We start from the raw sequence: 18,798 nt of genomic DNA, 5'->3' as shown, positions 1-18,798 counted from the left end.
ATGGATGGATGGACAAATGGATGGATGATGGATGATGGATGAATGGCTGGATGGATGAAGGATGGATGGATAAAAAGAAGGGACTGAAGGAAGGAGGGAGAAGGAGGGATGGGAAGGAAGGTGAGGGGACAGATGGGTGTTAAGTGGGTGGGGCATGACTGAATGGAGGATGGCGATGAGACGAAGCACTTCCCTCTCCAGTCACCACACTGCTAATGCAAATGCCCTGGGGTAGCTCCCACCATAGGTTCCTTGTTGTTTCCTCACTGGGACAGGATGCCCCTCCCCAGACAGTAGAGACCAGGGCCATGTGGGAAACACAGGGGACCCACCTGGCTGACACATGAGGATGCCCTCCCCCTGCTTCCCATGGGGAGGTTCCATGCCCCGCACATCCACCCGGCAGGCCGAGAACCCTCCAAATGGGGAGTCCTACTCGTGCCCTGTTACATCCACCCAGCAGGCCAAGAACCCTCTGGAAGGGGAGTCATACTCCTCTTCTTCTTGCGCCTCCTCTTGCTCTTCTTGCCCAGGGCTGCAGAGCACTCGGAGCGCACGGAGGCACTGTGGATGCTGGCGCTGTCGAAGTCCGACTCCTCCCTCTCATCTTCTTCACTCTGCAGGGGAAGACAGAGTCCTGTGATCCCAGAGCCTCACCCAGAAGGCTTCACTGGCCCGGGCAGTGTGGGGCGGGACAAAGCACAGAAGAGGGTCTGGAGACACAGTGCTCTCTGTGATTCACCTCAGCCCCCCACACAGCTGAAAACCTCACATTACAGCCTACCTGTCCAGCCCGATGTCCCACCACCCACCCAGAGCCCTGCTCTCCAGCCTCAGACACTTCCCGCAATTTCCACCTCTGAACAGCTCCCCAGGCCCTGCCCCCCATCCTGCCAAACTCCTAAACATCCTTCAAGGGCAGCCCTAGGGACACCTCCTCCAAGGAGTCTTCCCAGATCTCTCCTTTACTGGATCTATTGTGGCTGCCTGTGTGCCAGGTCTGGCCTGTGCTGTCTGACTGGTACATCACGGGCTCTCCACCAGCGAACATGCCTGCCAGGTGACAAGTGCTACAGGACCACGGCCCACTGTGGCTGAGCAGAGGGCCTGGTACACAGTAGGTGCTCAACAAATATCTGCTAAGCTGAACTGGACCATCAGCTGCAGGGCGGGCCACACCTTCTCTCCATGCTCCCCTCCAGACCTAACACTGGCTCCTGCCATGGTGCAGGGAAAGCTTCCGACTCCACCCCACTGCAGGGCTGGGGTGAGGTGAGGGAGGCAGCTACCTATGGGGGTGAGGAGGGCGAATGCCCCTCACACTCACAGAGAAAGGGGGGCCCCAAGGCTGAGTAAGACCTGGACTTAGCGTCTGAGCCTGGGCCCAGAGCTGGCTCTGAGGACAGGAGGAGGTAATAGGGGCTCCAGCCAGCCTGATCCTGCCCACATACCACTTCTCTAGGGTCCAGCCCCCACCCAACTACTCCCCCCGAGAGCAGACCTGGGTGCTGGGCGGCCAGGCCCCACCAGGACAGATTCCTCCACCTGCTGCCCAAATGGAGTTGCAGCTGTGGACAGCAGGAGCCAGGACTGAGCTCCCACTCAGGAGGGTGAGCCAGGTGAGCACTCCCTGCCCAGAGTCCAAGCTAGAAGGGCCCTCGGAAGGATTCAATCTAAACTCCTCATCACACAAATGGAGAAACTGAGGCCCAACACACCTGCATGTAGGATGGAAGGAGAATAGGGGAGGGGTGCGATCTGCCCCAGCTAGTTTGTAATGAACTGAAGGCCCTCGCCTGGCCCCTGCGTGCTCATGTGCAGACACACATGCATGCAAACGCACACACACGTGCACACACACACACACACTCACCGAGGAGCCTTTCTTCCTCTTGTTGCTGATCCCTCCGAAGCGGAACTTGAGCCCGGCCATCTTTTTCCCTTTACCCTTTTTCTTCCCATCTTTGGAGCCTTTGATTTTCTTCCTCACTCCAGGCCCTGAAAAACAGCAGTGATGATAGCCAACCACTGCCACCACTGACGGCCTGCTTCCTGCTATCATCTCGCTGAGCTCTTGGTTACCCAGTAAGGAAAGGGTCATTTCTACCATCACCCCTTTTCAGATGAGATGCCTAAGGCTTGGAGAGGTAAACCCCTTGCTTAAAATCACACAGCAAGTGAGGCAAAAACCAGACGATGGTTCTGACCGGAGGCTGCCCTGACCGCCTTGCTGCCCCTTGTCCACGACCCACAGAAATGTGGCCCTTGTGGAAGGAGCCCCTATACTGTCTCCAACCACTGAAAGGAGGCACTAGCCATCCCCCACAGCCAGCAGGGCCACTGAAGGCACAGCCGCCCACCTGTGGTCCATGCCTGAGCCCCCAAAGGATGTCCTGGGGCCAAAAGGCCTTTTCCCACCTGCCAGCCAGGCAATGCTGGTCCCACCCAAGACTGCCCCACCTCTGCCAGTCAACTCCAGCAAGGGCCAGCAGGGTTGAGGCTGTTTTTATGGAGCTGGCCACAGGGCAATTAGCTACCTGGGGAGTAATGACCCAGGAAGGAAGGGGGGCCCGGAGGCAGGGATGCACACCCCACAGAGACAGCCTCTCCCCAGGCCCTCCTCTGGCCACAACACACACACAGACATGGAGCTAGGAGCCCAGCTGCACCCTCCATGGCGCCGCGGAAAATCTATTTCAATTTTCCAAGCTCTGAATAAGCAGCTCATGGAATCGATAGCTCAGCAGCTGGAGCCCGAGAGGAAACAAGAAAATAAGGCAGGTTGGGCAGACAGGGGCGGGCCAGGAGCCTCTCCAGAGATCCTGATGGCCCAGACAGATGGAGCAGGACAGGGAACAGACTGACCCTTGTCACTTCATCCACCAGGCTCCCTTCAGAGACTTGGCATGGTGATGCCAGACACAGAACCCCAGAAACTAAAGCTCCTTGGGGCTGAAAGAAGGGAGCCCCCTCAGCCCCTTCCATCAAAACCCAAATCAGCCGGATGTGGTGGCTCACACCTGCAATCCCAGCACTTTGGGAGGCCGAGGTGGGCAGATCGCCTGAGGTCAGGAGTTCTGAGACCAGCCTGGCCAACAAGGCAAAACCCCGTCTCTACTAAAAATACAAAAAATTGGCCAGGTGTGGTGGTGCACTCCTGTAATCCCAGCTACTCAGGAGGCTGAGGCAGGAGAATTGCTTGAACCCAGGAGGCAGAGGTTGCAGTGTGCAGAGATCGTGCCACTGTACTCCAGCCTGGGCGACAGAGTGAGAGTCTGTCAAAACAAAACAAAACAAAAAACAAATCAGGGCACCCAGGAAAGCTGAGCTGCAGGTGACTGACAGCCCTGGGGAGATCAATGTCCCCAACCTCCAAGAGGCCAGAAACCTGCACCCAGAAAGCTCCCTCCCCAGGGCCTTCAAGTCACAGGGGGCCTCTGCTGCCCACATCCTCCCCACCCAGACGCCCTGCCACTGAGGCAGAATTTGGATCTCGATCTCCTTCCAGGCCTGTCCCAGAACAGCCTTCCTGGGAAGCCAGACCTGGCCGTGCCCAGTCCCTCCAACTCCTGCCTGCTTCCCGGATCCTGAAGCTGGAGGGGCAGGGCCTCCATGCTCCACGCTGGCCGAGGCCTGGAGAACAACCCTGCACACAGTGGGTATGCAGACAAGAAGGAGAGACGGGCTCAACTGGGGCCTCCTCCTCCTCCCCAGGAACGGCACAGGCTCAAACCCAAGAGCCTGCCAACTCCCAGAAACCCGGGCTGGAGCGGCTCCACTCTGCCTGCGTACCTCTGGTCCCGCCCTCCCTCCAGGCCCACGTTGGGGGCACCTCCTGGCTGGCCAGGCTCAAACCTGCCAAACCTCTGCCCACATCATCGCCTCTGCTTCTCCACCAACCCCAAAAGGGAGTCAGGCACAAAAGAGGCGACGACGCTGCCTCACTGCTGAGAAAGGACCGGGCAATCCAAGGTCACACAGGCACAGAGCCCTCGATTAGGAGCACCCCAGCTGCCCCTCCCTGCCCACGTCTGCCCCATGGCTTCTCCTACAGGGTCTGAGAGGGACCTCTTCCCAGCGGGACTAGGTGCCCACCCAACCCCAGCCTTACCTTTGCCCTCCTTGGTCTTGGCCTTGCGGATAGGCACAGGCTGGGGCACCTGTTGGGGGCTGACGGCTAGTGGAGGGGAGATGGTGACCGTCTCTACAGCCGCAGCCACCGCTGCCGCCGCTGCTGCCGCGGAGCTGCCCTTGAAGGGGTTGTTGGCGCTGAACTCCCGCCACTTGGCACCCAGGACGGTCATCATTTTGGACATGGGGATCTTCGGGTTCTTCTTGGCAATGAGTGGCCTGTAGGGGGAGAGGCAGGAGGGTGAGGGCAGGGCCAGGTGAGATGAGAGGCCCACCCGACTCCCCGGCAGGGCCCACCCCTCTGCCACGCGTGCGATCTATGGCAGCAGCCCCAGGTTCCTGATTAGAGAAACTAGGCGGGAAACCCGCTGACCACAGCCCAGCCCCAAAACACCCCCCCAGCTTCCTGTCCACACCCACAGCCCACCCCCAAAACACCCCAGCTTCCTGTCCACACAGTTGGTGATTTTCTCACTGGGTTTTCACGCCCTGCAAGACTTGTGGGGCCACAGGGGGGCTACAGTGGGCCTCGGGGTCTCTGTCCCACCTCTACCAGAGCTGAGAGGCCATGGTGGTGAAAGACCCCCCAGGAAAGACTGGAACCACCTTCCCCAAGGGGAAGAGACTCGAGGGCTGAGGGGCAGGGCCCACAAGGGAAGGCCTGGCGGTCTGTTAACATGAAGGGGTCCTGCCCGCTCCCTCCAGCTCCCCCAGGTTGCCGAGTCGGTCTGACAGAGCCCACCCCTACCCCAGGTGCCTGGGCTTCATTCCTCTGCCTCCCTCCCGACTTGGTACCACCAGAGGATGTGCGGGCCTCGAGAACAGCCCTGGTGCCCGGCCCACCTGAGGAACTGGCTGAAGGCCTTGTAGTTGGTCAGCGTATGGTAGTCCTCCTCCGAGAACAGGTAGTCCACGTCGTCCAGGCCCCACTCGGCCATGAGCTGCCCCGAGGACTTGGGCTCCTACAGAGACCCAGGCCAGAGGTAGAGTTGTTGAGGGGCCTTCTGACCTGCACCCCCATCCCCAGGGTCTCTGCCTAGGAGGCTTTGGCACAGGGGAAAGAAGAGGGGTCGTGTCTGCAATGTAACCAGATCATTCTCACCCACCCTAGGAAACATTCAAGTCCCGCAGCCCCGCAGCCCTGCAGCCCCCAATCTGTGCCTCGTCTCAGATGCCAGCCCATGGGAATGCAGACCAAGTGTTCGACGTCAGGGTTTGGGGAGAGGCCATGTGTGTGCCCAGAACCTCCAGAAAGGGAAATCGGCCAGATGTGGGAAAGGAGACTGGATGCCTGAGACCAGGCCCCCATCCTGAGATAGGGCTGCCCGACCAGCCTTGGGACACCAGGGCAGGACAACAGAACTTGCCCTCTGGGGGGACTGCATTCTAGGGATTTGGACAGGACAGCACAGTGGCCTGAAGACGGGAAGATGTCCCTGACGAGGGTGCAGAGCTACAGGGCTGCCTAAGCCACTTTAGAAAGACATGAGGCCTCCAGGCCGGGGGTGGTGGCTCACACCCGTAATCCCAACACTTTGGGAGGCCAAGGCAGACAGATCATTTGAGGTCAGGAGTTTGAGATCGGCCTGGCCAACATGCTTAAACCCTGTCTCTACTAAAATACAAAAATTAGTTGAGTGTGTTGGTGTGTGCCTGTAATCCCAGCTATTTGGGAGCCTGAGGCAGGAGAATCACTTGAACTTGGGAGGCGGAGGTTGCAGTGAGCCGAGATGGCACCACTGCACTCCAGCCTGGGTGGCAGAGCAAGATTCTGTCTCAAAAAAAAAAGACATGAGGCCTCCCCAGGGTGCCAGGTATAGCCACATCAGCCCTTGTGAAGGACAGGGCACTGCCAGTTTCCAGTGAAAGGAAAGTGCACTCTGCTGGGGTAGGGGCATGGGACAATGGGCCAGCTGGGGGCACAGCCCTGAGAGGATCCAACTACTGCTGAGGCCTGGGGTGGGGGGACATCCCAGGGGCACAGTGAGTTCTCAAGAGAGCTAGCCCAGGGGTGACCAGATGACCAGGCCCAGGCTGGCAGGGCTCAGAAAGGGAGGTGCTGGCTGTGGACATGGGCTGGCTCTGATCCTGGCTCTGCCACATACCAGTGGTGAGAGGTGGATAAGTTACTTAAATTTCCTGCCTCAGTTTCCTCACCTGTAAAATGGAGATAATGGCACACTGCCTTGCAGAACAGAATGAGTTCGTGCAGGTGCTTGGAACAGGGTGTGTCAAAATGTGTTAGCAATTGTTAGCACCCAACCCACCCTTCTTCCTCCTTCCCTGACACCCCACTTCTTCCAAGCAGCCCTGAGCTGCCCCCACCCAACCTGATACATTAAGCCAATCAGTACACACCACTCCTAGGCCAAAGTCTGGTCAGGCCAGTCATGTCCTAAGCCAGTCCAATAAGGGGGAATGCTGGTCTCCTGCCTGCATACCTGGACACTGGAGGCCTGCTCTCTCTCCTGCTGGAGGGGCCAAGAAGCCCCGAGCTGCTGCTGCCCTCATTGTCAGCCACAAGTGCTCAGCCACGAGGGTGCCTGGCCTGAGCCCAACACTGCCACAGCAGAGGCAGAGTGAATGATACAAAGAAACAGCCTCTGATAACACCACTGGGTCCCACAGTCCCGAAGCCCCTTGCCTTTTAGTTCTCAGGGCCCTGATCCCACACGTCCCTCTACTGCCTAGACCCCGGAGCTGGGCTTCTGCTCCTGCAACAGAAGGCTGCCCTGAGCGTCTCCCAGCACTGAGAACCAGTCTGCCTGTCCAGGCTGCGGGAGGCCTCCAGAGCCCATTCTTGCCTCCTGTTCTGTGACAGCTCAGAGAATTCCTCACACGGGGCCCCCTCTGTGGCTGACCTGCCCCCGTGGACACACATGGTCTTTCCTGATGGCACAAGGACCCCTTGGCCCCCACCCAGGACAGCAGAGCAGCAGGTGAGAGAGGGGATGATACTGTTATGGGGTGACCCTGAATCACTCACTTAAGTGAAGCTTTCAGAACTGTCAGCCCCGCAGCAATGATCAGTCTCCGGTGACTCACAACACTCCACTGACTCACAAAATCACCCCAGGTGTCAGGACACCGCCAGGAAGAATTGCTCCTCCTCCAGCACCTCCCAACTTCAGTTATTCACATTCATGATTTCTGCCTCACCCAACAGCAACTGTACTAATATTTACAGAGCGTTTATCTTTAAATCCGCGGCCAGCCCAAACTGAGCCCTGGTGTCTCATAAAAGAACAAAGGGAGCACAGTGTTCCTGAATGGCACTGTCACTCACCCACTGCCTGTCCACCAGCTTCACCCCTGGCCTCTCCACCTCCCCAAGGAGCCCCAGGGTGCAGCCTCTGAGACTCCGGAGCACCTCAGCATGACCATAAAGGCCTGGCTTCCTTCACATCATTTCCCATGTTCCTGGGGATGCTGGGCCCGGGGGGAGAGCTGGCCCATCGCTGTAGCTGCTCTGCCCCCCATGCAGTAGGAGACTCCGGGAATGCCTGCTTGGGCAGGATTTCAGGACACAAGTTCCCTCTCTACCATAAACAAAGCTGTCCAGCACTTCTTGTGGCAAAGACTCCATTTGTTGTTTTATTTTCCCAAATTGCTCCAAGCAAGAGGTTCCTGACACTAAACTTGAGCTCACACTATCTATCACTCTCCCCAGAAATAGCTGCTCACTCGTGCAGGCAAGCTGTTGGCAGAGCAGCCAGTACATCAGCAAGATGCTGCACGATCTCTGCCACTGAGCCCTAAATTTCATCCATCCTTACTGTGCATGCACACACGCACACACAAGAGCACATGCACTCACGGCCCCATCTGCAAGTCAAGTGGGAAAGGACACTCTGGCCCTTCGGACTCAGGCTCTCAGGTCAGAAGGCAGAGAACAGGCCGGGTGCAGTGGCTCACGCCTGTAATCCCAACACTTCGGGAGGCCGAAGCAGAGAGATCACCTGAGGCCAGGAGTTTAAGACCAGCCTGGCCAACATGGCTAAACCCCATCTCTACTAAAAATACAAAAATTAGCTGGGCGTGGTGATGCGTGCCTGTAGTACCAGCTACTCGGAAGGCTAAGGCAGGAGCCACTGCACTCCAGCCTGGGTAACGAGCAAAACTCCATCTAAAAAAAAAAAAAGAACAGGCTGGGCGCGGTGGCTCACGCCTGTAATTCCAGCACTTTTGGAGGCGGAGGCAGGCAGATCACGAGGTCAAGAGATGGAGACCATCCTGGCCAACATGGTGAAATCCCGTCTCTACTAAAAATACAAAAATTAGCCAGGCATGGTGGCACGCACCTGTAGTCCCAGCTACTCGTAAGGCTGAGGCAGGAGAATTGCTTGAACCTGGGAGGTGGAGGTTGCAGTGAGCCGAGGTCGCGCCACTGCACTCCAGCCTGGCAACAGAGCGAGACTGCATCTCACACACAAGAAAAAAAGAAGAAGAAGGAAGAAGGAAGAAGGAAGAAGGAGGAGGAGAAGGAAGGAGGAGGAGGAGGAGGAGAAGGAGAAGGAGAAGGAGAAGGAGAAGGAGAAGGAAAAGGAGAAGGAGAAGAAGAAGAAAAAGAAGAACATATAGGCAAGAGGCTCAGCCCCCTTAAAGGGGGATATCGCTCTGTCCCCCCAGCCAGGCCTTCACAGTTACCTTTAAGCATCCGTCATCATTATCATCCTCATCCTCATCCTTCTTTTTTCGCTTGGCTTTTTTCTCCTTCTTGTCCTTGAGTTTCTTCTTCTTCTTTTTATTCGGGGAGTAGTCACTGCCTTCACTCTCCGACTTCTCTTCCAGATCCTCTTCATTCTCTGATAGCTCATCATTGCTTCCCTGGAAAAGGGGGACAGTGAGGGCAACAGAGGCCCCAGGAATATCCAGAGTCCTGGGCGGCAGGACGGCCCTAAGAGCTACCTCCTGGCCCACGCTGGGGATAGGTCACTCCACTCATCATCAGAGGCCACTGCTCACAGCTCAGCCCCAAAGCCCAGCCAAAGGGGCAACCCCAAGCCAGCCTGAGCCAAGTCTTGTCCCCAGGGTCTATGCCACAGGAAGCAGTGGAGCCTGCAGGTGAGGCGAGGTGAGGCTCTCGTGAGAGCAGGCTTCTCCATCAGCAAGCTCAGCTCAGCCCACTCCAGCAGCCCTGCGGGTGAACTCAGGCTCCGCTTCAGTCATCGTCGGGCTTCTGTGGACTTTGGGGGCTGAACTAGTTTTACATGACGGGGCATGGACCCAGGAGCTGGTGGTGGAGGATGTGGTCCCAGAGTCAAAAAGTGAAGTGCATAGGAAGAGCCCCAGCCAGGGAAGGGCCCCAGCCAGAGAAGAAGAGCCCCAGCCAGGGAAGGGCCCCAGACAGGGAAGGGCCGCTGCATCTCAGGCCCCAGCCCCGCAGCTCTCTGCTTAAGTTCACATCCCATGGAACTGCATTCGTCAGGTGAAACCTGTAATTAATGCAGCATGCACATCACAGTTTCCTCCATGTGCGGACTCTGCAGACACTGCTATGGATGGCACAAGCCCACCTTCCCCCACTGCCACCCCACCCTGGCCGCTTCCTCTCCATACGAGACAAGGTAATTTAGGCAGCTCTTAAGCTTGGCTTCCTTGATTTAGTTTCCTGTCTGTACAGGCAGAAAATGGCCCATTTATATGGAGATAAGGGCATTTATAACCAGAGCACCCCACCAGAGAGGTGTTGCCCCTCGGAGAAAGCAGTTTACTTGTGGCCTTTAGAGACACAAGTTGACTGGCGAAGCCCTCCACAGCCCCTTCGCAGGGAGGGGCTGGGCAGCACTGCCATGATCCCCCGCGCGTGCAGGGCTTGCCATGCACAGGACTGCTGTTAACTGTTTTTGGGGTGAGCAAGGAGAGGCATGGGATGAGATGAAGACAGAACTGGAGAGATAAAAAATCAGCTCAGGAAACAGCAGTGGCAGGGAGGGACGATGAAGGAAAGAGGGAGGGCAGGAGGGAGGGAGGGAGAAGGAAAGGAAAGGGTGGGAGAAGGAAAGGAAAGGGTGGGAGAAGGAAAGAGAATGAGGGGGCAGCAAAGGTGGGGGCCTCCCTGGATAGTCTTGGGAGGTCTCCAGCCCAACTCTGCCCTTTCAGGCCACACTGTCAAGAGGGGATGACCTGCCTTTTCCCAGGAGAGTGGCTCCAAACAGGCACATCCAACACTTAGTGGAGGGGGAGACGGTCACTGACAGGGGAGGTGGGGGCCCCCTCTGACATGCAGCTGGGAAGCACGCCTTCCAACAGGCTGCCTGCACTTCCCCCCTCTCCTGGAATCCCCGCTCCCTCTCCCCTGCCCACCAGTCTCCCTACTCCCAAACCTCTTAGCCCATTAAGTCTCCAGAGTCAGCGGCGCTGCCAGCTGCCAAGCAGCAGGGCCTCTGTGCTCTTTGCTTTTCCGGAACCCGGGTGTTTCCGGGAATACTGACACGGCCACTGGCTGGGAGCCTGCTCTCAAGGCTGGAGGAGATGCTGGGCCCTGGAGCCACAGCTCCCAGGCTCGGCCTCGGTCCTTTGGGGAGGTGGAGATCAGACAGTGATGTCCATGTCCCCTTGACAGTGTCAGAGTTTGGCCAGCTTCAAGAGACCACCCTTCAGGAGATCTGAGAGACACCCTCTCCCCGAGCCCTCACCCCAGCAAAGGTAAGCACAAGAGAGGCCGCCATGAACTTCAGCACCATGGACAGAGGCTGGGGCTGGACGGAGGAAGGGGCCCTGGGTGGCCTTCAGCTGCCAGAGAACAAACCCCACAAACCTACCAAGGATGAAGTCGAGGGACCCATGGTTAATCCTACGTGGCCTCCCAGTGAGTCCCGGGCTCCCCAGGGAGGCTCTGCCCTTTGCAAGCCTGAGACTTGGCCAAGTCACTGTGGCGAGCTAAACCTCAGCTTCATCGTCTGTGAACTGGGGATGCCAGAAAGGATAGAACCAGGGAGACTGTAAGAAGATGCCTTGAGGCTGGGCGTGGTGGCTCACGCTTGAAATCCCAGCACTTTGGGAGGCCGAGGAGGGCGGATCACCTGAGGTTGGGAGTTCAAGACTAGCCTGACCAACATGGAGAAATGCCGTCTCTACTAAAAAAATACAAAATTAGCTGGGCATGGTGGCGCATGCCTGTAATCCCAGGTACTCAGGAGGCTGAGGCAGGAGAACCGCCTGAACCTGGGAGGTGGAGGTTGCAGTGAGCCGAGATCACACCATTGCACTCCAGCCTGGGTAATAAGAGCGAAACTCCGTCCCCTCCCAAAAAAAAGAAAAGAAAACACCTTGAACATCTGTGACATGGGAGAAACCTAAGCACAGAGAAGCAGGGCTCCAAGCCGGGGTGGAGGGGAGGGGATGGGACGTGCACCCAGGTCTCCAGGGCTGGGCCGCCTTGCTGTGTCCTGGGCAAGGGACTCGGCCAAGCCAGAGCAGGCTGCAGTCAGAATGACCCTTTCCCCCTGACACCACCACGCCCACGTGTAGACACCAGAGGCTGCTGTGATTCTGATGATGCCCAGAAAATGCCCAAACAACCCATGATGACCCCAGCTCTGCTTGGAAGCCAAAGATACAGCCAGGGTGACAAGCTGGAGGGGACACACCAACCTCACCCCCACATTTCTGCTGTCGGGATTGGGCTCGAGCTAACTGCACAGAGGCTGCCAGCAGCTGGGGGGTGACACGGTACAGAGGGAACAGGACCTGGACAAGAAGGGGCTGCTGTGGCAACATCTGCGGGGAGGCAACCCAGCATCTGATGGCAAGCAGGCCCCTCGGCGACCTGCAGGGGAGACCAGGAGTGGCGACCCAGGAACAGCCGGAGGGAGGGAGGGACAGGGAGGGGAAGGCATCGCCAGCAACCTCCACTGTCTGGCAGGAGCAGCAGCGCACGCCAGCTTGGGAGAGTAGGGCTGGCAGAAGGCCGTGAGCCCGGCACTGACAGAGGGCTCACCCAGCGTCCGCTCAGGGTTAAGTGGGAGAGCAGGAGGGCACAGACCCTCAGCACGGAACGGCCTCAGGTGACATCGCACATGTCTGTTGCCCATCTGTGGCCCCTGCCCTGCTGTCACCCACTGGGGCTCAGGCAAGCCAGCAAAGCCCTCATTTCTTGGAAGCAGGTGCACTTCTCTCCCTCCTCTATCCACCTGCACTGGGGAAAGCCCAGTCAAAGAGAAGGGTCTGACTCCCACGTCCCCACCTGCCTCCCCTGCCCTGAGCCTCTGCCCCCTGCCTCCACCACATGGAGCCCACACAGCTGGGCCTCCCACCTGCACCAGATCTCACCTGAACCCTCCTCCCCTACCAGGGGCTGGCCAAGGGTCGGGGTGCAGGGCAGAACCCTGTATCCAGCTATTTTGACATTCTAGAACTAGGCCTCCTTTTTGTGGTGTTTTTCCAAAATCTCTCCTTGCAGAGAAAGCTGCAAATAGTTCTGAAAACACCTAGCAGAGCAGTGGCCCATCAGCAGGACCTAGAGGGACGGAGCATCATCCAGTGGCAAGAAGGGAAGAAACGATCAAGAACCAGAGGTAGATTTGCAGTTCAGTATCTCAAAACATACTGAGAGGCTCGTAGACCAAGCCACATGCAGGGGAGAAGACAGAGACACAGACCAGTAAGTCCCTAACTATGCCCCCAAACCAACCCAGCCCTAAGGTTTGAGGGCCATCAAACCACACTGCAGGCATGAAAATACAGATGACAGTTGGCCTTCGACCTTGGCACTGACCTTTCGGCTGCAGCAGCCTTAGGTGTGACTACAGGGGACGCCCTACCAGAAGAATCTTAGTGGATGTGGAGTCCCCACATGAACTCCACCTGCAAAGCTGCCTTGAATGTTATGCCCAGCCTATGTGTGCCAGGAGGCAGGGGCAGGCAGGAGGGGTCTCTGCTCTGAGCCCCCACCCTGCTGAGGGCACAGCATGCGGTTGTGGCCCTGGGGATCCCAATGGACAGTCCCGCCACCCTTCCTCCTTCCCAGCTCCGCAGATGTTTCTCGGCAGAGGCCTCCCACCTCCATCTCCCTTCCCTCTAGGCCCAATGCTCCGCACACGCACCGCATCTCCTAAAAAAGGAGACATTTAAACTCAAAAGGAAGGGTGCGGAGAGTGGGTCATTCTCCATTTGGGGTCCTTCAAGATTGAGAGGGAAAAGGGAAGAATGAAATAGGAGCCTTCCCATTCACGAGTGTTATAAACAGTTATAATTTAGCACTGAATAATTGGTTGCTATGGTAACCGCTGCAGTACAGGTTGAAATCATTTCTCCCTCCTGCGCTCGCTAGGGTCTGACAGGGAGCTTCATCTACATATGCTCAGGTTCCGGCTGCAGCCCGGTTATTTTATGTAAATCAGAATCCATGACTTGCTGCCGGCCTCCCCCCACCAACAAACTGCTGCTTGCGGCCCACCTGCCCTGGCCCCTTCACCCCGTCATCCTGGAGCCACTTGGTTGGAAGCAGAGAGGGGCAGAGGGGTGAAATCCCCTTGTCTTTATCCTGGGGCCCTGAGTCTGCCAGGCAGGTGGGCAAGGGGGCACCCGGTAGCTGGGCCACGGTGTGCTCCAGACCCCCTAAGATCTGACAGCTGGCCCGAGCCAGGCTCTCGAATGCAGGGGAGGGGGCGCCTCTGGAGGCCTCTTGTCCATCCCAGCCCCCTTCCCCTTCCAAGAACCAGAACTGCATCTCAGTAGAGAGAAGGAGAGAGGGTGAGGAAGGGGTGGAGTGCATAAAGAGGGGGAGGGAAATGAGGGGAGGGGGGAAGAGAGAAAAGAGGGCAGGCCAACATGGTGAAATCCCGTCTCTACTAAAAATACAAAAATACATTAGCCGGGTGTGGTGGTGCATGCCTGTAATCCCAGCTACTTGGGAGGCTGAGACAGGAGTATCGCTTGAATCTGAGAGGTGGAGGTTGCAGTGAGCTGAGATCACACCACTGCACTCCAGCCTGGCGACAGAGCGAGACTCCATCTAAAAGAAAAAAAAAAAAAGAAGAAAGAAAGGAAGAAAGAAAGAAAGAGGCCGGGCGTGGTGGCTCACGCTTGTAATCCCAGCACTTTGGGAGGCCGAGGCGGGCGGATCACGAGGTCAGGAGATCGAGACCACGGTGAAACCCCGTCTCTACTAAAAATACAAAAAATTAGCTGGGCATGGTGGCGGGTGCCTGTAGTCCCAGCTACTCAGGAGGCTGAGGCAGGAGAATGGCGTGAACCCGGGAGGCGGAGCTTGCAGTGAGCCGAGATTGCGCCACTGCACCCCAGCCTGTGCGACAGAGCAAGACTCCGTCTCAAAAAAAAAAAAAAAAGAAAGAAAGAAAGAAAAAAAGAAAGAAAGAAAGAAAGAAAAAGGCGAATGGGAATGAGTGTGAGATGAGTAATATGCTGGCCTTCTAGCACCGCAGGACGACGGCCACCACAGACTCGGACAATTTATGAAAACCAAATATACAGTTTTAGCCTGCCTGCCTGCCTTCCTTCCTTCCTTCCTTCCTTCCTTCCTTCCTTCCTTCCTTCCTTCCTTCTCTCTCTCTCTCTCTCTCTCTTTCTTTCTTTCTTTCCCTCTCTGGCCCCGGCTACAATCTACTCGGCTTGCTGCTGCCCGCGCCGCGGACTGCCTGGGACTGCCGGCGCGCCACACCGCTGCCTGCCTTTTCTCCTTTGGATGCAGGCACGCGTTCGCCATCTTGGCCACGCTGGTCGCCAGCTCCTGACACCGACTGCTCTGCCCGCCTCAGCCTCCCGAGGTACTGGGACTACAGACGGAGTCTCGCTCACCCAGTGCTCGGTGTTGCCCGGGCTGGAGTGCGGTGGCGTGGTCTGGCCTCGCGGCAGCCTCTACCCCCGGGCCGCCTGCCTTGGCCTGCCAGGGTGCTGGGATTGCAGCCCCTGCCCGGCCGCCGCCCCATCTGGAAGGTGGGGAGCGCCTCTGCCCGGCCGCCCCGTCTGGGAGGTGAGGAGCACCTCTGCCTGGCCGCCCCGTCTGGGAAGTGAGGAGCGCCTCTGCCCGGCCGCCCCGTCTGGGAAGTGAGGAGCGCCTCTGCCCGGCCACCCACCGTCTGGGAAGTGAGGAGCGCCTCTGCCCGGCCGCCCACCGTCTGGGAAGTGAGGAGCGCCTCTGCCCGGCCACCCACCGTCTGGGAAGTGAGGAGCGCCTCTGCCCGGCCACCCACCGTCTGGGAAGTGAGGAGCGCCTCTGCCCGGCCGCCCCGTCTGGGAAGTGAGGAGCGCCTCTGCCCGGCCACCCATCGTCTGGGAAGTGGGGAGCGCCTCTGCCCGACCACCCATCGTCTGGGAAGTGAGGAGCGCCTCTGCCCGGCCACCTATCGTCTGGGAAGAAGTGAGGAGCGTGTCTGCCTGGCCGCCCCGTCTGGGAAGTGAGGAGCCCCTCTGCCCGGCCGCCCCGTGTCTGGGTAGAAGTGAGGAGCTCCTCTGCCTGGCCGCTCCGTCTGGGAGGTCTACCACGGAGGCCAGAAGCAATGTGGGGGCTCGACGTGGTGGCTCACGCCTGTGGTCCCGGAACTCTGGGGGGCAAGGCGGGTTGATCACTTCGGGCTAGGAGTTCGAGACCAGTCTGGCCAACTTGGCGAAACATGAAGAATACAACAGACAAACCAACCAACCAACTCAATGACAACAAAACAGGTCTACCCTGGAGTCATACTCTAATTTTTTCTATTTTCCTCCCATTCTGATCCTTTATCCCACTTTCTTTTTCTTCCTCTTCCTTCTCCCTCTTCTTTGTCAAATAGAGGATTGAGTTATTATCACTGATCCATATAAAGTCCCTCTCTCATTTATTTTAACTCCCACCCCCATTTCTATTCCCCGACTTCCCATGTGCAACCTTCCTAATATGTTTGATACGCATCTTTTTGTTTGTATGTATTTTTAGAAAATGTTTATTGTTTTTGTATGCAAAAAAAATTAATAAAAAAAAAAAAGAAAGAAAGAAAAGAGGGCAAAGGAGAGACAGGAGATGCCGAGGGGTTACCAAGGTGGACACCAAGCACAGGCCAGAGGGAATGACCAAGTCTGAGACCCAGAGAGAGACAGACAGACAAGAGCCAGAGAGAGATAGGAACCTGGACAAAAACAAAAACATATTGTCAGAGAAAGAAGCGGGAGGGAAGACCTGGGCCAGTTGAAAAAGGGAAGGCTCAGCGTGATCATGGCCCTGGGAATGAGAGAGTCGGAGAACCAGCTCTCCCAGGTCTCAAAGACCCCCTGGCCCCCAGCCCCCAGGCCTCGCCATTGTCCAGGTGCTGCCCACCTCCCAAGCCTCCTTCCTAGCCAGGGCTGGTGCTGTACCCTGAGCCCAGGAGACGGAAGGGGAGCCAGCCCTACCTGGGGGGGATGAGGGCTCCCACAGGCCTCCGCTGCACCCCACTGGGTCCTTCTTCTGCATTTGGGAGTCAGGCCCACCCAGCCCAGTGGCCTGAGACCCAGGCCCAGGTGCTGCCCCTCTTGGCCTAGACTCCCACCCAGCTTCTAACTCAAGAGGAGGTGGGCAGGGGGTGCACAGGTAGGAGTCCCTGTCATGGACCACGCGGTCTCGGGGTCCTAAAATCCACATCACCCAGAGCCCATGGAGCCCAGGCCTGAGGAGTGACGGCGGGGACGGCAGCAGAGCAAGATTTTACAGCCTCCGCCAGACAGTCTCGGTGCCTTCATCCCAGGGCCTTGCAGCCCCAGAGCCATCTACCCCCTGCCCAGCACGAAGACCGACCTCTGGGGCCAGGGAACAGCGGCCAAAGCAGCAGAAGAGGAGGGCGTGGCTGCAGCAGGGAATTCAGGGAGCCCCTCCCAAAGGAGCTGGCTCACAGCCTCTCCTTCCCTGGGGGAGCCTCCGGGCAGGCAATCCCCGCTTCCCCTGTCCTATCTCCACTTCCCCATTAAATAACAGGAACAGGGAGCTTCACCCTCTTTGAGACCCCTGGGAAGATGCAAGAGCCTCAGAGTGCAGGCCTGGGAGTCTCTGGGGCATGATGGGCCAGGCAGCATCCTCCACACTCAGCTCCACAGACCTGGATCCCCCCCCTTCACCTCACAAATCCTTCCCATGCAGCCTCCATGCTGGCCCAGTGGTAAGGGGGGTTCCTGGGAAGGGAGACACACATCCATCCCCGACACTGTGCCAGATGGGGCACAGAGCTGAGGGGCAACAGAGAAAGCAAGCCGAATTGGGCAGAGGGGCCAGGGTCTCTCCAGGGGAAGACAGGGTGGTACACACAGTCACATGCACACACATGTGTGCACGGAGGACCAGAAGGGCCTGGATTGGCTGCAAAGCAGGTGGGGGTGGGGGCAGGGGCTTGGAGTGGCAGCAGTGGGGGTGCTGCACAAGCTATGGACCAGGGGGCCATGGGGCACAGTCAGGGCACACTCAGGAGGCTCTCCCAGGAGAGCCCAGGGCTGCAGAGGCCCCGCAAGGCAGGGGCCAGGAGAGAAGGGCCGGTAGGAGGTGGGTGAGAGGTGCTGGCTGCCGCCCCCAGCAAAGAGCACAGGGGCAGGACACACCTGGGGCAACTCTGGCCAGAAGGTTGGGGCTAACACCTCCCAGCCCCATCCTTTCCCCAGCAGTCCCTGAACTCCATGGGGACCAAGGACACAGTCCAGAGCGGGCTCTGCCCTCCCAACGTCCCCAGGCTGACACCCAGACCAGAAGAAGAACCACAGGCTGCAGGTACAGTTCAGAGCCCCCCAAAATGCCTCCAAGTACCCGAACAAGCCAGGGAGGTAGAAATGGGGCACAGACCCGAGGCCCAGAGGCGAAGGTAGGGACCCTCACCCCCCGCCACCACCATCTCTCCCTCCCCGGGGCTGCCAGGGGAGCTGCCAGGGGAGCTGCCAGGCTGTCATGTCACATCAGTCCCTCCTCTGCTTGAAGCCTTCCAGTGAGCTCATCTTGTTCACGGGACAAGAGGCCCATGGTGCACCCCCCGCAACAGGCTCTCCCGAAACCCTCACAGAGGGAGCGTCTCCAGCCTGGGACAAGCTCCCCAAACCCACCCCTAAGCTCTTCTGGCAGCCACCTCCCCACCTCACTCTGCAGAGAGGCCTAGATCCAGGCCCAGCGCTGCCAAGGGCACCCCCTTAGCATTAGCACCTCACCACACCACCACTGCACCTCACCAGCTACCTCCGTGGGCCTCTCACTTGCAAGGTGGGGCCAGGCCAGTCCCCTCTAGGCAGGGGGAAAGAAAGGCGGAGAGCTGGCCTCAAGTCCCCCCGGGGCAGGCGGGAGGGGAGAAACACGCCTGGCAGGGGTGGCTGGTGGAGCTGACAGCCCTGGATTCAGATCTCAGCACCGCCACTGTGTCACTGTGTGACCTTGGCCCAGGGCACCTCTGAGCCCCCGCTCTCATCTGTGAAGTGAGGTGCCTGCCATTGCTCTCAACACAGGGTGGCTTGGAGGATCACAGGAGACGCCCAGAAGGAAGCAGACAGCATATGGTGAGGAAATGGCAGACCTCAGCGTCCTAGTCCAAGTAGGAAGGACTTGAAGCTGCAAACCCACCTCAGTTTCCCCATCTGCCAACCAGCGATCATCCTTCCCATGCCACCAATTTCCAGGGCTGATAATGAGGATCAAGTGAGCCCGCGTGAAGCACAGAGAAGCACGCTGGGAATGTGTCAGCAGCGTGGGAAGACAAGGGACATGTTCGCACCGTCACACCCTGC

General features: G+C 58.2%; 1 protein-coding gene across 2 annotated transcripts in view; it reads right to left on the bottom strand.

The window, feature by feature from the left end:
• Positions 1–18,798, bottom strand: part of CHD5 (chromodomain helicase DNA binding protein 5) — an 81,721-nt gene that overhangs the window by 50,197 nt on the left and 12,726 nt on the right. The window contains exons 3-7 of one of the 2 annotated variants that reach the window (XM_055262358.2): positions 8,779–8,958; positions 4,975–5,093; positions 4,112–4,350; positions 1,874–1,998; positions 494–617 (exon numbers count right to left, since the gene is read on the bottom strand). In XM_055262358.2, the coding sequence (XP_055118333.1) occupies positions 494–617; positions 1,874–1,998; positions 4,112–4,350; positions 4,975–5,093; positions 8,779–8,958 (787 nt within the window). Of the gene's footprint in view, positions 1–493; positions 618–1,873; positions 1,999–4,111; positions 4,351–4,974; positions 5,094–8,778; positions 8,959–18,798 lie in introns of those variants that run through there. The other variant, XM_055262359.1, reaches the window with a different exon arrangement.

The sequence above is a fragment of the Symphalangus syndactylus genome, chromosome 22 (assembly GCF_028878055.3).
Source record: "Symphalangus syndactylus isolate Jambi chromosome 22, NHGRI_mSymSyn1-v2.1_pri, whole genome shotgun sequence".
In the NCBI taxonomy this organism is placed as follows: Eukaryota; Metazoa; Chordata; class Mammalia; order Primates; family Hylobatidae; genus Symphalangus; species Symphalangus syndactylus.
The sequence above is the reverse complement of the archived record's forward strand: the minus strand, read 5'-3'. Positions and strand labels throughout refer to the sequence as shown.